Source organism: Corylus avellana, chromosome ca3 (assembly GCF_901000735.1).
Source record: "Corylus avellana chromosome ca3, CavTom2PMs-1.0".
In the NCBI taxonomy this organism is placed as follows: domain Eukaryota; kingdom Viridiplantae; phylum Streptophyta; class Magnoliopsida; order Fagales; family Betulaceae; genus Corylus; species Corylus avellana.
The window spans coordinates 8,563,215-8,585,450 of record NC_081543.1 but is presented as its reverse complement, the minus strand read 5'-3'; the positions used below and the strand labels follow the sequence as shown (position 1 = coordinate 8,585,450).

Genomic DNA, 22,236 nt, shown 5'->3' with positions numbered 1-22,236 from the left:
TTTCAGCAATCCTCCTGATAAAGAAAAAACAACACAATGAGTACTGCACAAGGGGAAACCCTCCCAGATGCCTGGGACTACAAAGGCCGTCCAGCCGAGAGGTCTAAAACCGGCGGATGGACCGCCGCCGCCATGATTTTGGGTCTCACATCCACCATTTTTATATATATTTTTCTACCTTTATTCCTGATCTTCTTCCATACTAATGATCCGTTACTTTTTCTTCAGGCGGAGAGGCAATGGAGAGGTTAACGACGCTGGGTATCGCCGTCAATCTGGTGACTTATTTGACTTCTACAATGCATTTGGGAAATGCTACCGCTGCCAACACAGTCACCAACTTCCTCGGCACCTCCTTCATGCTCTGTTTATTCGGCGGCTTTATTGCAGACACCTTTCTTGGGAGGTTGAATACTCTAAAAATTCACTTCACTCTTCCTGTTCTTCCCATTCCTAAATACTCCATTAAAACTTGCTAAATATGCTTGATTTGCTTACCCTTTTCCCAGGTATCTCACAATTGCCATCTTCGCCATCGTACAAGCAGCTGTAAGATTTCTTCTACTCTGTTTTTTTTTTTTTTTTTTTTTTTAAATTTTAAATAGGCATCTGTAGGAGTTCTTGATTTGATTCCTCGATCGATTGGTGATTAGGGTGTCACGATCTTGACAATCTCAACCGTAATCCCCAGCCTCCGACCCCCAAAATGCACCGCCGGCGGTGTTCGACCCTGCATCCCGGCAAGCGGCAATCAGCTAGTAGTTCTGTATATGGCGCTGTACCTCACCGCCCTGGGCACCGGGGGTCTAAAATCAAGCGTGTCAGGATTCGGGTCGGACCAGTTTGACGATTCCGACAAAGGGGAAAGGCTCCAAATGACGAACTTCTTCAACTGGTTCTTCTTCTTCATAAGCATCGGATCGCTAGGGGCGGTGACAGTTCTGGTGTACATCCAGGACAATCTTGGGAGGGAGTGGGGTTACGGAATCTGCGCATTCGCCATTCTGCTTGGGTTGGTTGTGTTCTTGTCGGGCACGAGGCGGTACCGGTACAAGAAGCTCGCCGGTAGCCCGCTGACGCAGATTGCTGCCGTGTTTGTCGCTGCCTGGCGGAAGAGGGATTTGAAACTTCCTTCGGATTCATCGTTTCTGTTCAACGTCGATGACATTCAAGACGAGGGACCGTGGAAGAAGAAGCAGAGATTGCCCCATACCAAACAATTCCGGTTAGTGGTTACTACACCTATCTACCTCAACCCTCAACCAACTATATTAACTGCTTTTCCATTTTACTTATAAAAAATAAAAATAAAAACTAAAAACTGCTTTTCCATTTCCCTCACCCTCATATATATAAATATTCATATATTGTTTTTGAAATTAAAAAAAATAGGAATATTTTTAAGTATTTTAACAAAAAAAAAAAGATAAAAATAAAAAAGAGCTGAGATACAACTTGGAATGTAGTGTTGGAGTTGCAAAAATGAATTCCATCTCCATTTGAAAATAAGAATACACTTACCATTTACCAAACAATAAATAAATAAGAATATATATATATATATATATATATATATATATATATATATATTTTCACATTTTGGTAAATTCTCGACGGTACATATATTGAACAATGAATGAGGGGTGATCCAACAATTGGGTTCATCTGTATAGAGCGATGGACAAGTATCTATCTATCTATGTGCCAATCAAATACTAGAAGTCTAGAATCATTAATTAGTGCCGTGGGCAGCCGCAACCTGGGTCCCATGAAATGGACAGCTTAGTTTGTTTGGTCAGGTTACGTCCTTTTTCAGTTAACGGTAATTGATGGGATGCCATTTGCTTCAATCAACATGCAATATGTCAGCATAGAATTACTTTTTCATTTCTTAATATTATCTGCTTTTTGTTTCATTCTCCAAAGGAATCATGCCACGGTTTGCCAAATTCCCCTCCCCTCATTGTTTTTCTTTCTTCTCATTTTTCTCATAATAATAATAATTAAGAGAAACTTTACAAAACTTACATGAATTGTCATGTGTTTTGACATTAGAACACTATTAGCACTCAAACAAAAATCATTTTTTTGTTATTTGATTAGACAATTTAATGAAAATGCTTAAAAACTCTCCTCTACAACTTCACCAATTTGATTGAAAAAAAAAAAAATAGTGAGCAAAGAGTACTCACTATTAATATTGAGTATTATTCATTTACCAATTGAAAAAAAAAATGGTTTCTCACTTTCTCTCTTCCCCTTATCTTTTTTGTTTCTCTCCTCCTTTATTAGTTAAAAGAAAGAATAAACAAATTTTTGAACAATAATATTTAAATAGAATAGTAAAAATAGATTGTTAAAATTGTGATGTGGCTGTGGTGCTAAAAAAAAAATTAATAGTTAAAATAGAGAAATGTGTACTTTTAATTATTTTAGTAAGTAAAATTTGGTGAAACTGCTAATAATGCTTACTCTCTTAATCTTCAAAAACTCTTAATTTAGGGTATAGAACTTTCAACTTTTTGAAATGTTCCCATTTCGTTAGGATTTTATGTTAAATCTTTGTCAAAATTTATAAAATATCTTTATTTTTTATTATAAAAAAATAAAATAAAATAATTGCAAAAATTCAGGAAAATACATACGCCTTAATATTTGTAATTTTTTTTTATATAAAAGTATTTTGAAAATTTTGATAAGATTTAACAGTATTTTCAAACAGATTTAGATATTGCAAAAAATTAAAAGTTCGATACTCTAAATTAAGAGTTTTTGAACATTAGAAAAATAATTTCAAAACGCGTGAAAGTTTAAGAAAATTTTGTCAAGTTTTCCCTTTTTTTTTTTTTTTTTTTGGCTTTTTTTCTCAAAATGGTCAATATTTTATTTCACCTTTATATTAAATCAATCACTCTTAATCTCTTGTTATTACTCAAACTAATATTTCAGAAAAAAGTTTTTTGTTTTTTTTTTTAAAAAGCACAATATATATATATATATAAAAAAAAAACAAAAACAAAAAAGAGAAGAAAAACACACTGCCCGTGTTGGTGTAACATGCATGTATATCTCAGCCCCATGGTGCGATTTACAAAGGGATCAAAAGAGGATCACGTCACGAGAGGCTATGGCAGCGGTGTCTCTCTGACCTCTGTAATCGATTCTCACGCCCTCTTGTCTCGCATTATGCACTTCCCAATCCCACCCACCCCAGCTAATGCCCTCACTCACGGACACTTTCTCTTTCGTTTCATCATATATATATTCTATTAATAGAAAATTTGCAGTTTGTTTTAGAGATCTCTCTGTCCATGCATATATTTCTTGCCTTCATATGAATGGAAAAGCTGTAATGACGTTGTCCACCGACTCTTTGCCCATCAACGATGAGAAGGATAGAGTTTTGGTCTAACTATTCAACTTATTCTATAAAAATGATATGGGTCATTCACATGTGAGAAGCATATGTTTTTTTTTTTAATTACAATGATAAAGTTTGAATAAATTTTATTCAAAAAATATATGCTTTGCTTTTCCTCTGCTATTTAAAAAACATATATTTCTCACATGAAATGTAACGCATGTCAATTTTATAGAGTAGGTTAGAGGAAATTCCTCCAACTCGGTTCAGAGGAAAACTGTGTGCAGATGAGAAATGTTTTGTGCTTTTATTCCTGGACAAATTTTTCCACTAACCTATTTTATAAAATTGATATGTGTCACTTTTAATATGAGAAGCACATGCTTTTTTTAATTGCAAGGATAAAGTTGAAAGAAATTTTATTCAAAAAACATATGCTTCTCTCATGTTATTTAAAAAATATGCTACTTATATGAAAAATGACGCATGTCATTTTTATAGAATATGGTGGAGGAAAACTTTGTCCTTTATTCTTTAAGTTCATGTTTTTATTGAAAATTATCATTAGATTCAAAGATTAATGGTGATCCATCCAAAATCTACGAAAATGATTAATTTCTTTTCCTTGCCCATCTCTCTCATTCACCCACTTCTCAAAATCATAATTAGATTTGTGAGGTTCATATGGGTTCTACAAATCTAATTGTGATTTTAAAAAGTAAAAAAGATGAGAGAAGGACCATGAGAGAATTTATAGCACTATAGTGATTTTCAATGGCACTTCGAAGAATATATATTTAGAAGTAAGCAATTGGAAGTGCATATAACATTTCTTATTTTTCTTATTTCATTGGGCTGATATAGTAGTGTCCATCAACGTACCACATCAAATTTATATCATATGGGTAGAATGGGGATAAAGATCCGTGACAATTACATGCATGAATTGCTAGCCATTTGAATAGATAAGGTGATATCATGTATAAGCCTCACTTGCTTGGGTAGATAGTCGGACAAACGAAAAATTTATTTGATCAAGTGAATTTTATATGAAATTTTATCACATTACTTGCCAAAATTGCTACAATTCACACATATAATTGCTAGGAATCCCACTACTAAAATAGAGTGCATGTATTGTATATATATACATATAGTATTTCTCATGTTTATATCTACTTCATATCATGACACCCACATTAGAAATCTCACAACCTAAACATACCAGATTAAAAATAATTGTAGATTTTTTTTTTCTTTATTTTCTTTAACAAATATTGGCCTATATATGCAGTTTCTTAGACAAGGCAGCAATCAAGTACCCGGAAATGGGTGGCAGCATCACAGCCGTTAACAAGTGGTATGTATCAACCTTGATAGATGTTGAAGAAGTGAAATTGGTGATCAGAATGTTACCCATCTGGGCCACCACTATCATGTTTTGGACCGTCTATGCCCAAATGACCACATTCTCCGTCTCCCAAGCAACCACCATGGACCGTCGGATTGGCTCCTTTCAGATCCCGGCAGCTTCCCTGACAGTCTTCTTCGTCGGCAGCATTCTCTTGACTGTCCCAATTTACGACAGAATCATCGTTCCCATCGCAGGAAAATTACTTAAAAACCCACAAGGCCTCACCCCACTACAACGCATAGGGGTTGGTCTTGTCTTTTCAATCTTTGCAATGGTGGCAGCAGCGCTCACTGAGCTAAAGCGTTTGAAGGCCGCACGATCGCATGCTTTGACGGATGATCCAACGGCCGTGATCCCATTAAGTGTGTTTTGGCTGGTTCCCCAGTTTTTCTTTGTGGGATCTGGGGAGGCCTTTACGTACATAGGGCAGCTTGATTTCTTCCTAAGGGAGTGTCCAAAAGGGATGAAGACGATAAGCACTGGGCTATTTCTGAGCACACTTTCGCTGGGGTTCTTCGTTAGCTCTTTGTTGGTTACTGTAGTGCACAAGGTGACTGGGAACAAGAAACCTTGGCTTGCAGATAATCTCAATCAAGGGAAGCTTTACGATTTCTATTGGCTTTTGGCGATTTTGAGTGCTTTGAATTTGGTGGTATATTTGGTTTGTGCAAAGTGGTACGTCTACAAAGACAAGAGGCTTGCTGAAGAGGGAATAGAGTTGGAGGAAGTAGATCCAAGTTGCCATGCATGAGAGTTTCTCTAGTTTTCATTTTAGTTTTTTGTATTATATCAACTCCTTCCTCCTTCAATGTAGTTTGCAACCTTTTTGTGTACAAAAGAAGAATGGAATTGAAATTTATAAGCAGCAAGAATCACCACAAGATATGGGCTTTTGGGTAACAAAGTAGATGAGCAATGCATTTCAAAACTCTGAAATTAGAGATAGAAACCGTACAAGGTAAACATAGAAAGAAAAAAAAAAAAAAAAAAAAAAAAACTTATTCAGTGAGAGAACTATATTTCCTTGATGATATTATGATATATATATATATGATTTTTATGTTCACAATGCAGTCTATTTATACACAGAATGGGAGACAAATAACAAATCATGTATCAACACTCATTAACACGATGAAATTGGATATGGACATATTGCACTGAATATGGAATATGTTAGCCTTGTCCAACATGTGTGGTAGTTGTTTTAATTATTGTTGCTGTGAATTTTTGGTTTGCCGATTGGTGAATTTTGAGTTGCCTTTTTTGGTTGATTGATTTCCTTGGTGTTCATTGCCTTCCTTAACATTCCTGCTCAAGTTAGAGTGGATGATACTTGTTGGTTCAATTTTCGATTGATGACAAAACAACACCGGTAAAAGAGAAAACAATTAGGCACAAGAATTTGTCCAAGCAGGCCGGTGGGAAATAGTTTCGATGCTTCAGTCAATTATCACTCTAGATAATGCATAATGACAATATTACAAGAGTTTTTGGCAAGAGTAGGAAGATTAGGAAAAAAAAAAATCATTTTACCTTTACCGGGTAAAGTTTATATATACAGTGGCTTGATGCTGAGTATGGCGTAGGAGGCTAATCCATGTACCACTCAAATTCGGCGATTGGGGGAATGGCCCTGATATGACTGAACGCTACATGTTAGTGGAAAAATGTAACACCCCAGCGAAATCAATTAACTAGTAATGGTTCACCTCTCAGTCTTTTTCCTCAAGGAACAAGACTCGGGAATCACATTCTCTCCAAATAAAGAGACTGCAGTAGAAGACTTTGACTAAGGTACAAATATAGCAATAATTTAAAACTGCAATTATAACAACCAGAGTAAAATTGAAAGTATCATAACATGCATAGGTCTCCAAATGTATCGTTCAGAGACTGGTCATCAAAATATAAATATCACTACTAACTGTTCTGAATAAACTAAGGCTTATGTTCAACAAAATAAAGCATAAAGATGATGTTGAGCATCTCGAGACAAATAGATCTGTCAGCATCCTACATCAACTTCAACCATACCGAGTCCAAGTCCTCATAATGATTAGGTGTCTTCCCAGATCTATTCTCAGCTAAGCTAGCTAAAAAATGCAATTTTACATAATGGAGGGGAAATAATATAAGGGTTAGTCTGACGACTTAGTGAGTAAAAATGCAAACGATGTACATGTCATTTGAAGAGATAAAAGCAAAATTGGTCCTTGTGATTGATCTAAATTACAAATTACTCCAAGTGGTATAAAAAATAATTTATAAGCCCCTATAGTTTGCCTAAATTAAAAATCACTCCCTGTAGTATGAAACATATTTTATAAGTCCTCAAGGTATGCCAAAATAACTGTTTACTTCCTAAAATAAATTTCCGTTAAGAAACTTAACAAAATCTATCACGTTGCCACGTTATACCCAATAAAAACGTAACACATGTTATTATTAATTTCTACCTTTCAAAAATGATAGGTAGGATTTTTTACATCATTTTAGAATGCCAACTAAGATTAGACATCAGCCTTCAATCCACGTCATACTGTTACAGTAAATTAACCTAATCTCTTATTTCCCCAAAATTTGACCATGTGCATAACCCTCCCTCATCTTCCTTAGCTACTTCACAAAATGCGACTGTCAAATTCTCGCAAAATGCTCACAAATTGTGGTGAGGAATATGAAAATGAGGGAAGGTTACGCACGGAGTAAAATTTTGGGGATAGATGATGTTAGGTTAATTTAAATTGTTATTTTGGTTTACCCTGAGAGCCCATAAATTATTTTTTATACCACATATAGTAATTTGTAATTTAGGTCAACTATACAGACCAATAAATTATTCGTTACACCACATGGAGTGATTTGAAATTTAGGCCAACTACAAGGACCAATTTTGCATTTATCTCTCATATACCAGGGATGTTACCCCTTCTCAGCAGGGTTGGCGTTGTCCCGATGGGCCTGTAATACAATGTCGGTGCTTTGGCCATTATACGCTACCGTCCATAACACTAGTAGCTTGACCGAGTCCGACTTCGGGTGGCCCATGCTACTAATGATGTACGTCTTGTAGTGACCGCCAATCAAACATGGTTGCGCCAATACGAAACAACCATTGAATCCAAGAATCATATATATAACACACGCATTTGACCATAAAGTTAACATATATATTAAGCTCATAATCATTATCCCGCATGTACCGGCGTACCATATTATACAATGCACTTAGAGTTGAAGGAGTTGCTCAGCTGATTTGAATGGAAACTGTCGGACTAGAGTTGGTGTATAATTTTTATTTTTTATATTATACTGATCCTGCCTGATATATCTTTATTTAAGTATTTGATTTTTTGAGTCTCTGTGCTAGTGCAATAATGTATTGTTTATATGGTGTTTATCATTTTCTGGAAACATATTGCCTCCGTAACCATTTTTACCAAGTATGTATTATTAAATATACTATTTTCTGATTTTCTGTCTTAGGCACATTAAATTGTGTTATTAAACATCACTTGACAAATTTAGACAACAAGTATAAATAATGCAAGGGATTAAATCGTATGATTTTTTTTTTTTTTTGTTAGTGTAAGCATTGGTTTTATTTAATTGAAGTTAAAGTTGGTGTAACCAAATGAAGTTAGACAACATGGCATGATGTTTATTGTTGAATTGAATGAGTTGTTGAGCTGATTTGAATGGAGACAGCCGGACTGGAGTTGGTGTATAATTATGATTTTTTATATTATGATGTTGCTGCCTACTATATCTTTGTTTATAAATTGTTTATGATTTTCTGGAAACATATTGATATTGCCTCACTAATCATTTTTACCATGTATGTGTTATTAAATATACCATGTTTTTGATTTTCTGTCTTAGGCACATTAAATTGTGTTATTAACAATCCCTTAACAAATTTAGACCCTCCCTCAAAAAAAAAAAAGAAGACCGAAAGTGTAAATAAAGCAAGGGATTAAATCATATGATCTAATTATTTATTTATTTTTTTTGTTAGTGTAAGCACATGTTTTATTTAAGTGAATTTGAAGTTGGTGTAATCAAATGAAGTTAAACAACACGGCATGATGTTGAAGGCGTTGCTGAGCTAATTTAATGGGGACTGGAGTTGGTGCATAATTTTGATTTGTAAATTGTAATGGTTTTTCATATTTGAGTTGTATTTACAGCCCCTTCATTTTGTATGGTATAGTTGAAATGTAAATATCAAATATTTAATAATGTAATAGGAAATGGAATTGTTGGATACTTCATACTTGGATTGACTTTGGAGAGTCAAGAGTGATAGTAGCATACTGCTACTGCATGGTAGTTAAATGTTCAAATTCAATACATTCTATGATTCTAATCAGGTTTTGTTCAAGGTTTTGTGATTAAAATCATCTTTTGACTCCTTTATACTAGCATTAAGCAAATTAGTGTCAATTTTTTTTTCTTCTTAATTTTATAGTAAAATAAGAAACTCAAATGTACTTAAACGAGCCAAGCTTGAGTTGAGTACTCGAGCCCGAGCTCGAACAAGGATCCAACTCTAATGAGCCGAGCCTGGACAAGGGAAGCTAGTCCAAACTCGGCTTGTTTGTACCCCTAGTATTCTTAAAAAAGATGAGAGAGAGAGAGAGAGATGATGAAATTTGTTTGGCCTAGAGTTTGTGCATGTGTTTTGTAGAAGAAATAAAAGATGAAAAAGGTGGGGGGAAAGAAAAGGGTGTATGGCTAGGTATAAAGAGTTGAGAGTGACTTCTATAAGGAGGTGGTATAAACCCGCCCCTTTGTACCCACCACTGATCAAGTGACACCTCATCATTTTCGAATAAACCTAAGTTTAAGGAAAAAACACTACCACACCAGATTATTCTACCTAAACCCTAAAAAATCAATTTTATTTTTTATTTTTAAAAAAAAAAACAAAAATTGATCCGGCCACCCCATCGGGCGGAGGTGGCCACGCAGGCCACATCCAGCCCATCTAGGGTGGCCGCGGGGGCCACCTCCGCCCATGAAAGAAAGCACTGAAAAGGTCAAATAGTGGAAAGAAACGAAGGAAGAAAAAGGTGAAGAACATGAAACCAACTTCGCAAAAAGAAAGGAAGGAAAATGAGCTGCAGCGAGTGCCGCTCCACCACGGCGGCTATGGCATGCTTGTTGGGGTCCAGATTGTCTGACAAGTCGGGATGACGTCGCTTGGGTGTTTGCAGACTCCCAACGTTTCATCCACATTAACAAAACAGCCCCAAAAATAATCACTGAGAGTTTGCAAATGCAGCCAGCTATTAACACAGGTTTATGAACTGCCGGCCGATGGGAGAAGGAAGCAACTCATCTGTGTACAAAATTTAAACTTGTTCTCACAAATAAGGATCAAAATCGAGCAACCCATGAAAGAGCGAGTCATGAAGGACCAAGGAAGATGGGTAATGGAGGATCTTTCAGCTGTTCATCAACTCTTCTTTAGCATGGAGACAAAACCAAAAAGGCCCAAAGACTGAAGCAGCTATAAGGATTTGGCCAACTTGAATGACAACGTGATAAGTTTCTCAAAGGCAAGTAAGAATAGCCCGTTTGCTAACTAACTCCTCTCTTTCCTTTTTCACCAAGACGGTAAAAACAATAACAAATATCTTTCAACACAAAAACTCATAACTACTCTCACTCTTATTTAACATCAAAACACAAAAACCACCTCTTAACAAATGTTATCAAAAACCACCATAATGGCTCTCAACATTTGGTTGATTGCTCGCATATTGGAAGGAAGGTCAAGGAAGAAGAACTGCTCTTAATAGCCTGAACAAAGAAATTACATCTTTAAACTGATGGCAAAAGTACCTTCTTTGTTTGTTTTATTTCTAAGAAATTACAGAATAAAAATGATATAAATGCTAGAGAGAGAGAGAGAGAGAGAAAGAGAAAGATTACATTACACAAATTACCCCGCTGCAGACAACACCAATATTAAAAAGATACACTAGGCTTCTGATCTACTAATCATTGATGAAGACTTGAAAGATAAGCTCTCCACCAGTCCGCCCAAACCAACTTCGCCAATCAAGAACAACCAGGCTATTTCTTGCCAGTTTGCTCTCTAACAGTGGTGTAAAGGATTTCTATTTGTCCTGCATTTATCACAAACACATTCAAGTCAATTTAAAATTTTACTGTGCAATTCTAACAAACAGGTTCAGTGACGTGTAGTAGAAGGCATAGTAACTTGGAGAGAATGTATTTTTTATCAAGTGGTGAATGGATATGAGAACTTGGAGACGGATTTTCTTTTTCTCTTTTCTTTCTTTTTCCATTTTTACTATGACAGGCAGACAGATTTGAATACTGTCTTTGAAAAGAAATAATCATTGAAACATATTCAGGCTTTGGATTTTCCTTTCATCATAAACAATGAGGCAGGCCCATATTACAATTATACTGTTTCCACTAGGACTCAAAGGCTTTTGTAACGTATGAATTTTTAATGCAAGAGCAAACGATAGCAGACTAGTGAAATTTTAAGATCAATATGGTGTAGAGTAAGTACACACCTGAACTAAGATCATGACACTTCTAAGGGATCAACAAGGTCTTTGCTAATTTCACCAAATATATTTGGGCATCCATTCCAGTTTGCCTGCTCCTTAGCTTCCCAATATCCGCCGACATAGCGGAAGGCTCCATTGTCACCTTCCCTCTCAAACCATCTGGGCTTCCACCCATTTTCTTGTAATTTCCTTGACTGTACAATGAGGAGCATGATGTTCACCAATAAATAAAAATAATAAATGCTTTGATGAATGTGGGCATAAAATCTGAAGTTGGCCCTGCTTGAAGGTAGATATACTCGCTACTATGTTTTACAATTTTTTAATTTAAAAGTCTCTACATGTTTTCTCCCCCATCAAGTATACAAACAAAAGACCACACAGAGAACTTAACAACAAAACTAAAAGAAACCTGAAAAAGCAAAACAAGACGACTGGAATCAGTAGAAACTAAGTCAGAATGTAGGTACTACTTGGGGGAAATTTAAGAGCCCAAGAAACCAGAAAACTTAATGTCACTTGTTACAGGACTCATTTCAACTTGCACTTGTTGCTATCAGCCATACTATGGTTTCTTCATTTTTAATTCAGCTCTGAATGTCCATTGTGACATTTGCAGCTCAACACGCCAATTTATACCATCCACAGTATCCAGCCCCCCTTTTTCTCATAAATCTCAGTAGAAGCAGCAAACAAATCCTAACCTAATCTTCTACTTAAACCATGATACAATATTTTCAAAGTTTAATAAGCAAGATCAGTACTTATCATTAGGTAGGCAGGCAAGCACAATTAAGAGCAAAAACCCATCCAACATGTGCCCTAACATTCTCAATGCCGCATTGAGAAACACATACGCATAGGCCAAGTACAACATGGTTGGGCTGAACATTTTTTGCTTTCAGAGTGTAAAAATCACACAACAAGAGGAACAAAAAAAATAGCAAATGAGCTAAGATGTGTGTGCATGATGTTGAGGAGGAGGAGGTGAGATGCCAAGTATACCATTCTTTGCCTCATCTCCAACCGCTGCTTCTCTGCATTCGCCTTATCATATTCCCCATTTTCAAGATGCCGCTGGTCTGGTCTAAGCCTCGAATCAGTGGGTGGGAGCTTCTCCTTAATCCGTGATCAAATACCCGGGATCAGACAACTATAAAAAGAAATTAGAGATGCATAAGAGGAAAATGAAAATGCCTACTTAGAAATTGATTTAATACATCATGTCTACCTGCAGTCCAGGTGTCAGCTCGTTCAATGTGATTGCAAATGAAGTTAAGTTGTACCGAGTGGGATTAGGAGGAGGCTTACTCCTTTTCCAAAGCAAGGATGCATCGGAAGAGGTAGTATAATCCTTTGGCTTGCCACTTCCATCATTATTAACATAATACATACTGTCGTCCCACTTTCCCAATAAGGTTGCAACCTTTTTTCCAGAAACATCTTCAATAAATCCATGAACCTGAGTAGATGTAGGACATAATTTAATGAATCCGTTAATTATGTCAGAAAAAATAACAACTAAATTAGACAAACAGGTTGTATCCTGACTAGTGGTACAGTATGTGGATTGTAGACCCATAAAGATGTAGGGTGATGAAGCAGTAAAGCATTTAGAAGTTTCTAACTTCTACAGATAATTATAGAACATAAGAAGCAACAATCAGGCTGGCAAGCACACAAAATGGAATTCTCAACAAGTACAATGCATTACTAACCTGGCGAGGATTTCGGTCAAGAATAGAGGGCTCTTTAAATTTGAGTTTGCATGAGTACTGGCGATTACCACGTATGTGCATTGTCCCATGGTGATCACAGTACAGTTTACCAAGGATAAGATTATAGATAGTTGTAGTGACCTATGAATAGCATGATCATACTTTAGAATATTTGTGGCATCCCAATACAAAAGGAGTAAAGTGGATAAATTATGATAGAGAAACACCACATCAAACTTGATAGGGCATCATTCACTTACATAATTCCATTAGCTTTTACAACAATTTAAACTATTCAACAGATTAAAGGAAAATATATATGAGACGAAATAACATTGATATTATAAAGTTGGTGCCTTTTTCACTGAACCAAAAAAAAAAAAAAAAAAAAAAAAAACCTGCTTTTGTGGCCTATATATGCAATGTTATAAGCCTTTCAAATATAAGCAAGATGTTAATCATTTTTTTCAAAGAATTTATGCAAACTACGAAGTATTTCAACCTTTGTTTTCTGAGGACCTAATTGAATGGTTTGGATCAATAAGAAAGCTGACCAAAGTATGTAAAAACAGGTTATGCCCAATCAATCTTGATTTGGCAGCGGCCTATAATAGTTTATCCAAGATCAAGACAATTGAGCAGTCAATATTTTGCACAAACACAATCATGCAGAAACACACACCTTGCTCCACTGGAAAATTTCACCATCATCAAATTCCAAGGTCAGAACTCCAACAGGGTCAAGCTGAATTGACCTCCCCCAAAATTTTGCCCGGATGTTGCTGTCACCCCAGAATTTCCACCCTCTGCCTTCACAGTGGCAGGCAATGAGTGTTGGGTGGTGACTGACCTGTTTGAATCAACATATTATCACATTATTTCGGATTTAAGATTATAGTCAATTGTTTGATTATGCATTTATGGTATTATAGGTTCAAAGTGTACACAGTACACTTATGGAAGTGACTAAAAGATACTTGAAGCATATACATGGCCATACAGCAGCATTATGTATTCAAGGTGTGTAATTATGCCTCCCGCTCATACTTCTTAAGTTCTGAAAGAACACATTCGCATATTAATTAATTTTTTTTTTTTACTATTCTTATGAACCGTAAACGCAATCTTCAAACTTCCAGACAAAATATTCATGAAATCTTCCCCTAAGGGTTATACATAGTAGCCTTTTCTTCGTTTAATGGGTAAGAAATGTAATTTGTACCATTTTGTCATTTGATTACCACTTTACATATGGGTGGTGCCACTTGTCTATTCCATTGTAAAGACTTAATTCAAGATCCTGTTTTTCGCACAGTTAATATAAGTCATTTTTTCAGTTTCTGGAAAGTGATACATCATGCCAATTTTCTCTTTAAACGCAATCATGCCAATATTCTTATGAACCGCAAACGCAATCTTCAAACTTCCAGACAAAATATTCATGAAATCTTTCCCTAAGGGTTATACATAGTAGCCTTTTCTTCGTTTAATGGGTAAGAAATGTAATTTGTACCATTTTGTCATTTGATTACCACTTTACATATGGGTGGTGCCACTTGTCTATTCCATTGTAAAGACTTAATTCAAGATCCTGTTTTTCGCACAGTTAATATAAGTCATTTTTTCAGTTTCTGGAAAGTGATACATCATGCCAATTTTCTCTTTAAACGCAATCATGCCAATATTCTTATGAACCGCAAACGCAATCTTCAAACTTCCAGACAAAATATTCATGAAATCTTTCCCTAAGGGTTATACATAGTAGCCTTTTCTTCGTTTAATGGGTAAGAAATGTAATTTGTACCATTTTGTCATTTGATTTACCACTTTACATATGGGTGGTGCCACTTGTCTATTCCATTGTAAAGACTTAATTCAAGATCCTGTTTTTCGCACAGTTAATATAAGTCATTTTTTCAGTTTCTGGAAAGTGATACATCATGCCAATTTTCTCTTTATTGTTGATGAAACTCTTTTCCACTTTAAGATGAATATAATTGCTGTTTATTCCTTTCTCAAAGAAGAAGTGAATGGTTGGACGGTACCTTCTCAGAGAAGAAGCGAATTCCTTTCTCAGGAAAGTCAGCCTCATAAGTTTCCCCTAACAAAGGATTGAATGGTTTACAGTGTCGACCTTCACAGGAAGCATATCCAGAAACCGCAAAAGCAGCAACATTCAGAGCCCTCTGGAGACTGTTCCCCTGATTACACAATACACAGGTCCAATGGAGCAAATTGTCAGATTCAACAATTTTCTCAACAATTATATTCTTGGATCTTCACAAAGCATTTAACCGCAGTAAACATGCAAAAGAAGTCATTAAAAAGCATATTCTAAGAATAATCTATTGAACTGAATCATATCCAACGATAGGAGTTAGGTGAGCCACTTGGTTCTCATGTACCCAAATCAAACCGATCAATTTCACTAGTTTTTGTTTGGTTCTTGACAAATTTGGTTCGATTTTAGTCCAAAAGTTTTAAACCTGAATGATGAATTACCCAACCCACATGAACGGAACATTTTACGCGTAATACCTTGAGTTCACATATGTCCTAATTTATACATATGAAGAAAAAACACAAAAACAAAAAAAGATACACCACACTTAATAATCTAAAAAGAATATGTCTCTTCATCTATTGTGCCTATGTTATATCTTTTTCTCTATCCATACTTTTTCTTTTTCCAATACAATATATATATTTTTTGAAGAAAAAATAAACTAGTGGAAGCAAATCAAACCAACTGGAAGATTATTTGGTTTGACTTGGTTTGATTTGATTCTATAACCAATTCAGTTTTGCTTCTATGTTGAGTAGTAGACCCGCATTTGGTTGGTTCAGTTCTTAATTTCTTACAACTGAATCAACTGGAGGCAAGTTGCACCCGAATGGGAATATAAGACAATAATGTGGAGGTAAATGATGCAATAAAGAAGGCTCCAAATATTACCACTGTAAGGATCATCTTATGCAAAAGCATGGATTAATCAAAATCATTACAGGCCAAGCTTGGAATGCTTATGAGTAAACACCTTAACACCACTTTATGAAAGATGAAATGAATATAGTAATAACTTGAGGTCCGTTCAGATATTCGTGCAATAAATAAAACAGCTATATTATAGCGATTACCAGAAGCGCAAACAATTCATCTTGATTACTATGTGAAAAAGAATGGATCCAATCAACTCTCATAGCAAACATACCCCAACCAGTCCTTTGCCCAATATGTTGCAGCATTCAACAATATTTAAGCAAAAAACAAAAATCCCTTTAGTAAAGATTGGGGGACAGCCATCAACGCATTATGTCCATTTTGCAAGTATAAGTAAACCAAGAAACTAATAAGTGTATCTGAAAATAAGTAATGTATATCAATCTTACCGCTTTCCCGAACTCATATGCTTGATCCAAAAGAAAAGAGTACTCCAAGTCCTCGCAACATTTTTGAAGAGATGATATTGGCTCATTAAAGTAAACAGGGAGACAAACACGTGTGAGGTCTTTTCCCACATTGTCCTTGATAATGGACCAAAGACTGACCCCTTTCTCCTTCTCAACTGGATCGGGAAGCTTTTTCCGCCTTTCAAAGGGCAGATGTCCGAACTTTTGAGCTTCATTCTTAGTCTGCATTTTCTCCACATCGGATCGACGTTCAGCTTCTATATAATTATCTAGATAATTTGAAGTTCCTTTTATAAACCCACAATTAACAGTGGGTTCAATAAAATACTCCTTTGTGTCATGAAAGGACATTTCATCTTCATCTGACACTTCCTCAAGCTCTTGTTTCTCAACATCATCAGATGATTCAGTAGTGCTGCATTCTATAAACCATAAATGTCAAGAAATATGCATACATGGTAAGAAGCTAAAACACAAACCTAGATAATGGTGCTCACAGACAGCGGGAAATTGACCACATTATCCATGCAATATCCACAAATGACTTGATTGAGGAAATTCAATATGATGATTATAAACTGTATTTTAAACTTAAACAAAACTATCTGGACAAACATAATTAGGAGTGGTTGAGAAAATCAATCCATTGATTAGTTTTGGTCTTGACAATTGGCCACAATTATCCATGCAATACCCACAAATGACTTAATTGAGGAAATTCAATACGATGACTGTACAGTGTAATATAGACTTAAACAAAATGTAATTTGGGTGGCAAAGAAATCAATCCATTGATTAGTTTTTGTTTTGACAATATAAACTCCAGATAATATACCAAATGGTTTTCCATTTTAACTAAATCAATAAAGGGCAAAATTATAAACCACAAGCAAATAAGTAATCTTTCTATCATTGTAGAAAGAGAAAGAGTCTACCTAGTACTCCATGTAAGAGTAATCAATCAATAAAATGTCAAAGAAACCACTATGACTCAAAATGCAACCATTCGTCCTAAATGATAAGTCAACATAGTTCCTAAATAGTGGATGAAACAAAAACAACAAACAGCTAAAAATGATTTCAACGAGGATTGAACATCAGCAATAATTCAACAAGGACATATTATGTAAGATTTACAGATAGAACTCAGCAAACTAATATACAAAGGATGGACTTCTACTTATACTTGCTACATTTGAAGGCTTGTCAGAGAACGAAGTATATATTGGAAGTGAAATGTGTTATCAAATTTGAATGGATATTTCAGCTAAGGTCAGATCAGAAAAGTCTTCAACCAAGCTATTGTGAGCTATGCCATAATGTTCCGTTTCCAGAGTCAATGATTGTAAAGATCTGAATATAGGTTCAACTTAATCTGTTTACTGAACAATGGATTAGCTCCATTATTGCCACAAACATCGAAAACAAAATGTGGGTAATACATAGCAAAAGAAGAGAAAGAATTAGGAGGCATATATCATACGTACCACTGTATTTTCCATGCCCTAGACCGGAAAATTCATGTTTGGTCAGTTGGTATTCAGCATCATGAATTCCAGAGCCTTCAGCTTCGATATTAGCTGCCTGCAAATGCAAAGTAAATATAGAAGATAAACGCACTTACTCTAGGAATGATTTGTTCACTCCATTAAGAAAAGGTAGAATATTTAATTCGATGTGCAGGTTCTTGTAGCAAAAGAAAATATTGAAAGGAGTTTTCAAAATATAGGAGAGTCGTGGACTTCCTTTGCCCTCATGTAGGTCCCCCTCTCCCCCAGGCAATCAAGAATGGTAACTGTCAGAATAAGGATGTCGAGATGATAGGTGGAAAGGACATTAATACATACTGAAAAGGTCAAGAAGAACAAATTGAAAAACCAACAAAAGAGAAAAAAAATTGGTTAAAATTTTTCTCTCATCGATCTGTAACAAATCATAGGAAACCCAAGGATGCAAGGAAGGCATGGAGTCCTATGACAAAAGATGTGGCGGCCCTTGATAAAATCACTCAATGGTGACATAGGCTTTGTCCAGTTGATCATAGCATTAATCCACAAATTGACAAAGCATAACAATAACTAGAATATATACCTCTAACTGCCTTAATGTGTCGAGCAAATTGGATCGTTCTGCACAAAGAACTTTAACTTGTCCTTGTATTTCTGAGAATTCTGAAAGCATAATCTGTTCGCAGTCCTCTACAAGGCTCTCGTTCATCCCCTCATCAAGTAAGCGCTTTTTAAGCCTTTCGGTTGACACAGATAAATCATTTGGTGGTAAAAGGGAGAGACTGTCACTCAGTGGTCTATGTGGAAATAAGCTCCGAGTTGAGCGCAAAGCTTGTATCCAAGCCACCCGATCTCTCTTCGAATCAGTTCTCAGATGAAGGGTCTTCGTGGCAGTAAATATGTAAAACCGCTTGTCATCAGACTTGCTCTCCCGGAACGATGAGATCTGCTAAAAATTTCAAAAAAACAACGTCTATAAATAACACAAGTGTATGTCACTTAAAAATTAACATAAATTCACAAAACAAAAAAAGTCAACAGAGGAAATAGGCCTACACATCAGATATTTTCTATTTAAGATAATGTAGATTATTAGCTCTGCCGAAGATATGTATTGAATATAGACAGACCCAGATGAGGCTCGGTCCAGCCCAAGTGGTGTACTTCACCCTTTTACAACCAAATTCTTACTCATCATTTTTAAACTCCTAATTACACCAACAGCATTTTGACGGGGACGTCATGCAGTAGTACCAGTTATGTAAACCCAAACCCAAAACATCGCCAGACCCAAAAAGCTAAAAGGGCTATAGAATGAACACGAGGTGGATTCGGCACTGAGATCTAGTAAGGGATATATATATATATATATATATATATATATAGGCTGTGAGTGAGAGATTTTGCCTAAAATCACCAAAACAGTAGTATGCCCCTTTCTTTTCTTGTTTCTAAACAGTAATAGCATAGACTTGAATATTCAAACAGTGAAACCCCACGCAATGGCCTCAAAGTCCCCACATTTTTCCTTTGTTTATATGCTACAAATCAGACCCATACCTGAAATATTTTAGTGACTTAAAAGCAACCACTAACCATTCAAACCAAATTAACCCCACAACAAGTAAAAGCAAACAAAGTTAACAACACCCAGAAGAAGGTAACAAACAAAAACCCATTTCAATTGCACAGAAAACATAATCCCCGCCAGCTGATCGCAGCACTATTCCACATTTCCTTTTTTCCAAATAAAGAAATGCTTCACGTCTTTCTATTTGCCTGTAGTATTATATTTTAAGAACGAAAGGGCAGTGGCATCCCAAAAAGAAAAAGAAAATCTTCCTCACCTCGAGTAAAAGAAACAGTACCAGAAACTTTACAACAAGGCAAGCAACAAAAAGTTATAAAAAAAATACGACCAAACTTAAAGAGGATGAGATTGCACTGGGAAATAAGGATTAGGGAAAATCTTAGAAAGAAAGCGTGGAGAAAGAAAAAGAGCAGAAATCAAGCAAGAAGGATATGAGAAAGAACATATGAGAGCTCAAATCCGACCAATGCCGATCGACTCCTGATGTGACCAGAGGGCAATAACTAGGCCTACAAGGCTACAACGTAGCCTATCCATGAATCCCCCTCACCACCTGCTGATGTGACCCACTATACATTGACAACCAGTTAAACTGTAAAAAAGTTGAAAAATGAAATTGAAATTACAAAACCGACGAAGAGAGAAAGGTTGTCACAGAACCCCACTGAGATCACAGTAAACAACAAAAATGACGAACAATGCCAGAATCCCCTGGTTCATACGCTTTTCTCTCTCGGATAACAAAGCCTTCTATACTCTTTCGTGGTTTTTATTTTTATTTTTTTATTTTTTATTTTTATTTTTTATCTGCCAAAACAATCAGAAACAGCATGAAATATAAACCAAGATTTTGCCTATAAAGGAAATCTCTTCCAGTGTAAATACCGCCAAAAGCGGCGATTCGCGATCCGCAGATTTTCTCGTGAAATTAAAATTTTATAATACCTTGAGATGGACAATGCCAACATCTTTCCGGTGCTTCCGTCTCCCACTGTCCATTCTCGAGAGCCGATCGGCGGATATTTCTCCGATCAGCCTGACGTCATCGGTCGCCGGCGCGAGGAGGTTCAAATTCTCCGGCCGCCGGATTTTGGCGTAGGACACGACGCCGTTCCTCAATACGAACCACCTGGATCTCCACCCCTTGCCGTAATTGGTCCACTTGTAGAGCACCCCGGCCACCGAGCTCTCCGATCCCCCCGCATTACCGGCGGATCCGCCTGGAAACCCCGCCGGCAAGCTCCTCGCCCTCCACAGAGACGACGATGCGGATCGGTCCCCCACACTCCCGCCGGGGCTCTCCAGCGATATGCAGCACAGCGGATGCATTTCCTTCACTCGCATTTTGGCAACACAAAAAATAAAAATAAAAATAAAAAAATGTCGTCTCACATTGAGTTTTCCATTGCACAGCACAGATTGCTACAGCTACAGCTAATGCTACGAAGAACGAGCTGAGCGCTGAAACTGAGAGAGATTTTGACGGATTTTCTATAATAAGTAGCGCTTGTTAGTTGCTTCAATTCATGGCAAAGGGATATAGTACAACTATATTATATATATATATATACACACACGTATATCTATATATATATAGTTATAATATATGAGAGAGAGAGAGAGAGAGAGAGAGAGGAGACGGCAATGGAGGGGGAGCAGTTGGAAATAAACGCGGGGGGCAGAAAGGTAATTGAAGAGCTGCCGAATCAGAGTTCGAAAGTTGAGAAGGACTTATTCTTGGATTGCTTCGTTTTGCTTTAGAAGAAAGAGACTGTGAGAGAGGGAAGGAGATATTGGTGAGTCCTGAGACATTGGGGGTGGGGGCAATTAAATGAAATTATCGGTAAAATATCGTGTGTGATTGAGCAAAGACGAGAGGAGGAGGGAGGGACTGTTGCAGCGATTAATGGGGCGCTGTTCCCAACGCACATTTACTGCCTCCTCTGTAAATCTAATCATCAGTTTTACCATCTTTTCAATTAACTATTCATAGCCCAAACAAAAAGCCTTTTTTTTTGCCTTTTTTTTTTTTTTTAAATTTGTTGAGTTTGATTTAATTTAAATGTTATAAACTTTTTGTGATATATAAAAATATGGTACAATTGAGGAATTGTTCCCAGGTTGCCAAATTTGGGGCCTTAGGTTTCACTCGAGTCTCTGATTTACTTGTTGCCATCATTTTTCTCAGCATTCAATAGCTAGTTCACCCAGTACACGTACCTCCACCTCCTGCCTCCTGCCTCCTGGCAATAACTCTTAATTGCCAAAAGAGTGATATATGAATGAGAATTTTAGGTATATTTTTGTCATAAAAAAATAAAAAGACAAAAATACTCTTCAAATATAATTAATTAAATATTTTTCAATTCAATTTAAATCAACCGGAGATAATCCAATTCAAATATTTTTCTGTCATTTTTTTTTTATTGAAACAAACATTTCTCTTTATGAAAATCATGACTGTAATATATATATATTAAATTATGAAAAAAAAAAATGGTAATGGATGCAAGTTATATTTTGAGTGGTTTTCGAGATGAAGTTGAAATACTCACGAAATCCGGGTGTGATACTATTTATGAATAGTATTTTTATATTATTTTGAGTGGCTCGGCTATATTTTTGGTATCTTTTTGCTGTTTGTGAATTTTGATAGTATTTAACACTTCTTTCAAG

At 36.1% G+C, this 22,236-nt stretch overlaps 2 protein-coding genes across 4 annotated transcripts; one reads left to right on the top strand and one right to left on the bottom strand.

Annotated features, from left to right (window-relative positions):
• Positions 1-9: 9 nt before the first annotated feature.
• On the top strand, positions 10-5,654 carry LOC132176172 (protein NRT1/ PTR FAMILY 6.3-like). The gene is made up of 5 exons (XM_059588304.1): positions 10-142; positions 229-406; positions 510-549; positions 654-1,225; positions 4,656-5,654. Exons 1-5 carry the CDS (start codon positions 37-39, stop codon positions 5,524-5,526), a joined length of 1,767 nt encoding a protein of 588 aa, XP_059444287.1. The 5' UTR covers positions 10-36; the 3' UTR covers positions 5,527-5,654.
• Positions 5,655-10,436: 4,782 nt separating this feature from the next.
• On the bottom strand, positions 10,437-21,302 carry LOC132174670 (oxysterol-binding protein-related protein 2A). Of its 3 annotated transcripts, none has more exons than XM_059586310.1 (11): positions 20,506-21,119; positions 18,553-18,918; positions 17,949-18,045; positions 16,441-16,883; positions 15,096-15,251; positions 13,733-13,900; positions 13,051-13,191; positions 12,564-12,794; positions 12,338-12,451; positions 11,336-11,526; positions 10,437-10,915 (listed from the first exon to the last, which is right to left on the bottom strand). In XM_059586310.1, the coding sequence occupies exons 1-10, from the start codon at positions 20,902-20,904 to the stop codon at positions 11,347-11,349; spliced, it is 2,295 nt and encodes a 764-aa protein (XP_059442293.1). In that variant the 5' UTR covers positions 20,905-21,119; the 3' UTR covers positions 10,437-10,915; positions 11,336-11,346. The 3 variants fall into 3 exon arrangements, with proteins under 3 accessions (XP_059442293.1, XP_059442294.1, XP_059442295.1); XM_059586311.1 differs by having other exon boundaries at positions 18,553-18,915; XM_059586312.1 differs by lacking the exons at positions 10,437-10,915; positions 11,336-11,526 and having other exon boundaries at positions 12,364-12,485; positions 20,506-21,302.
• Positions 21,303-22,236: the final 934 nt, after the last annotated feature.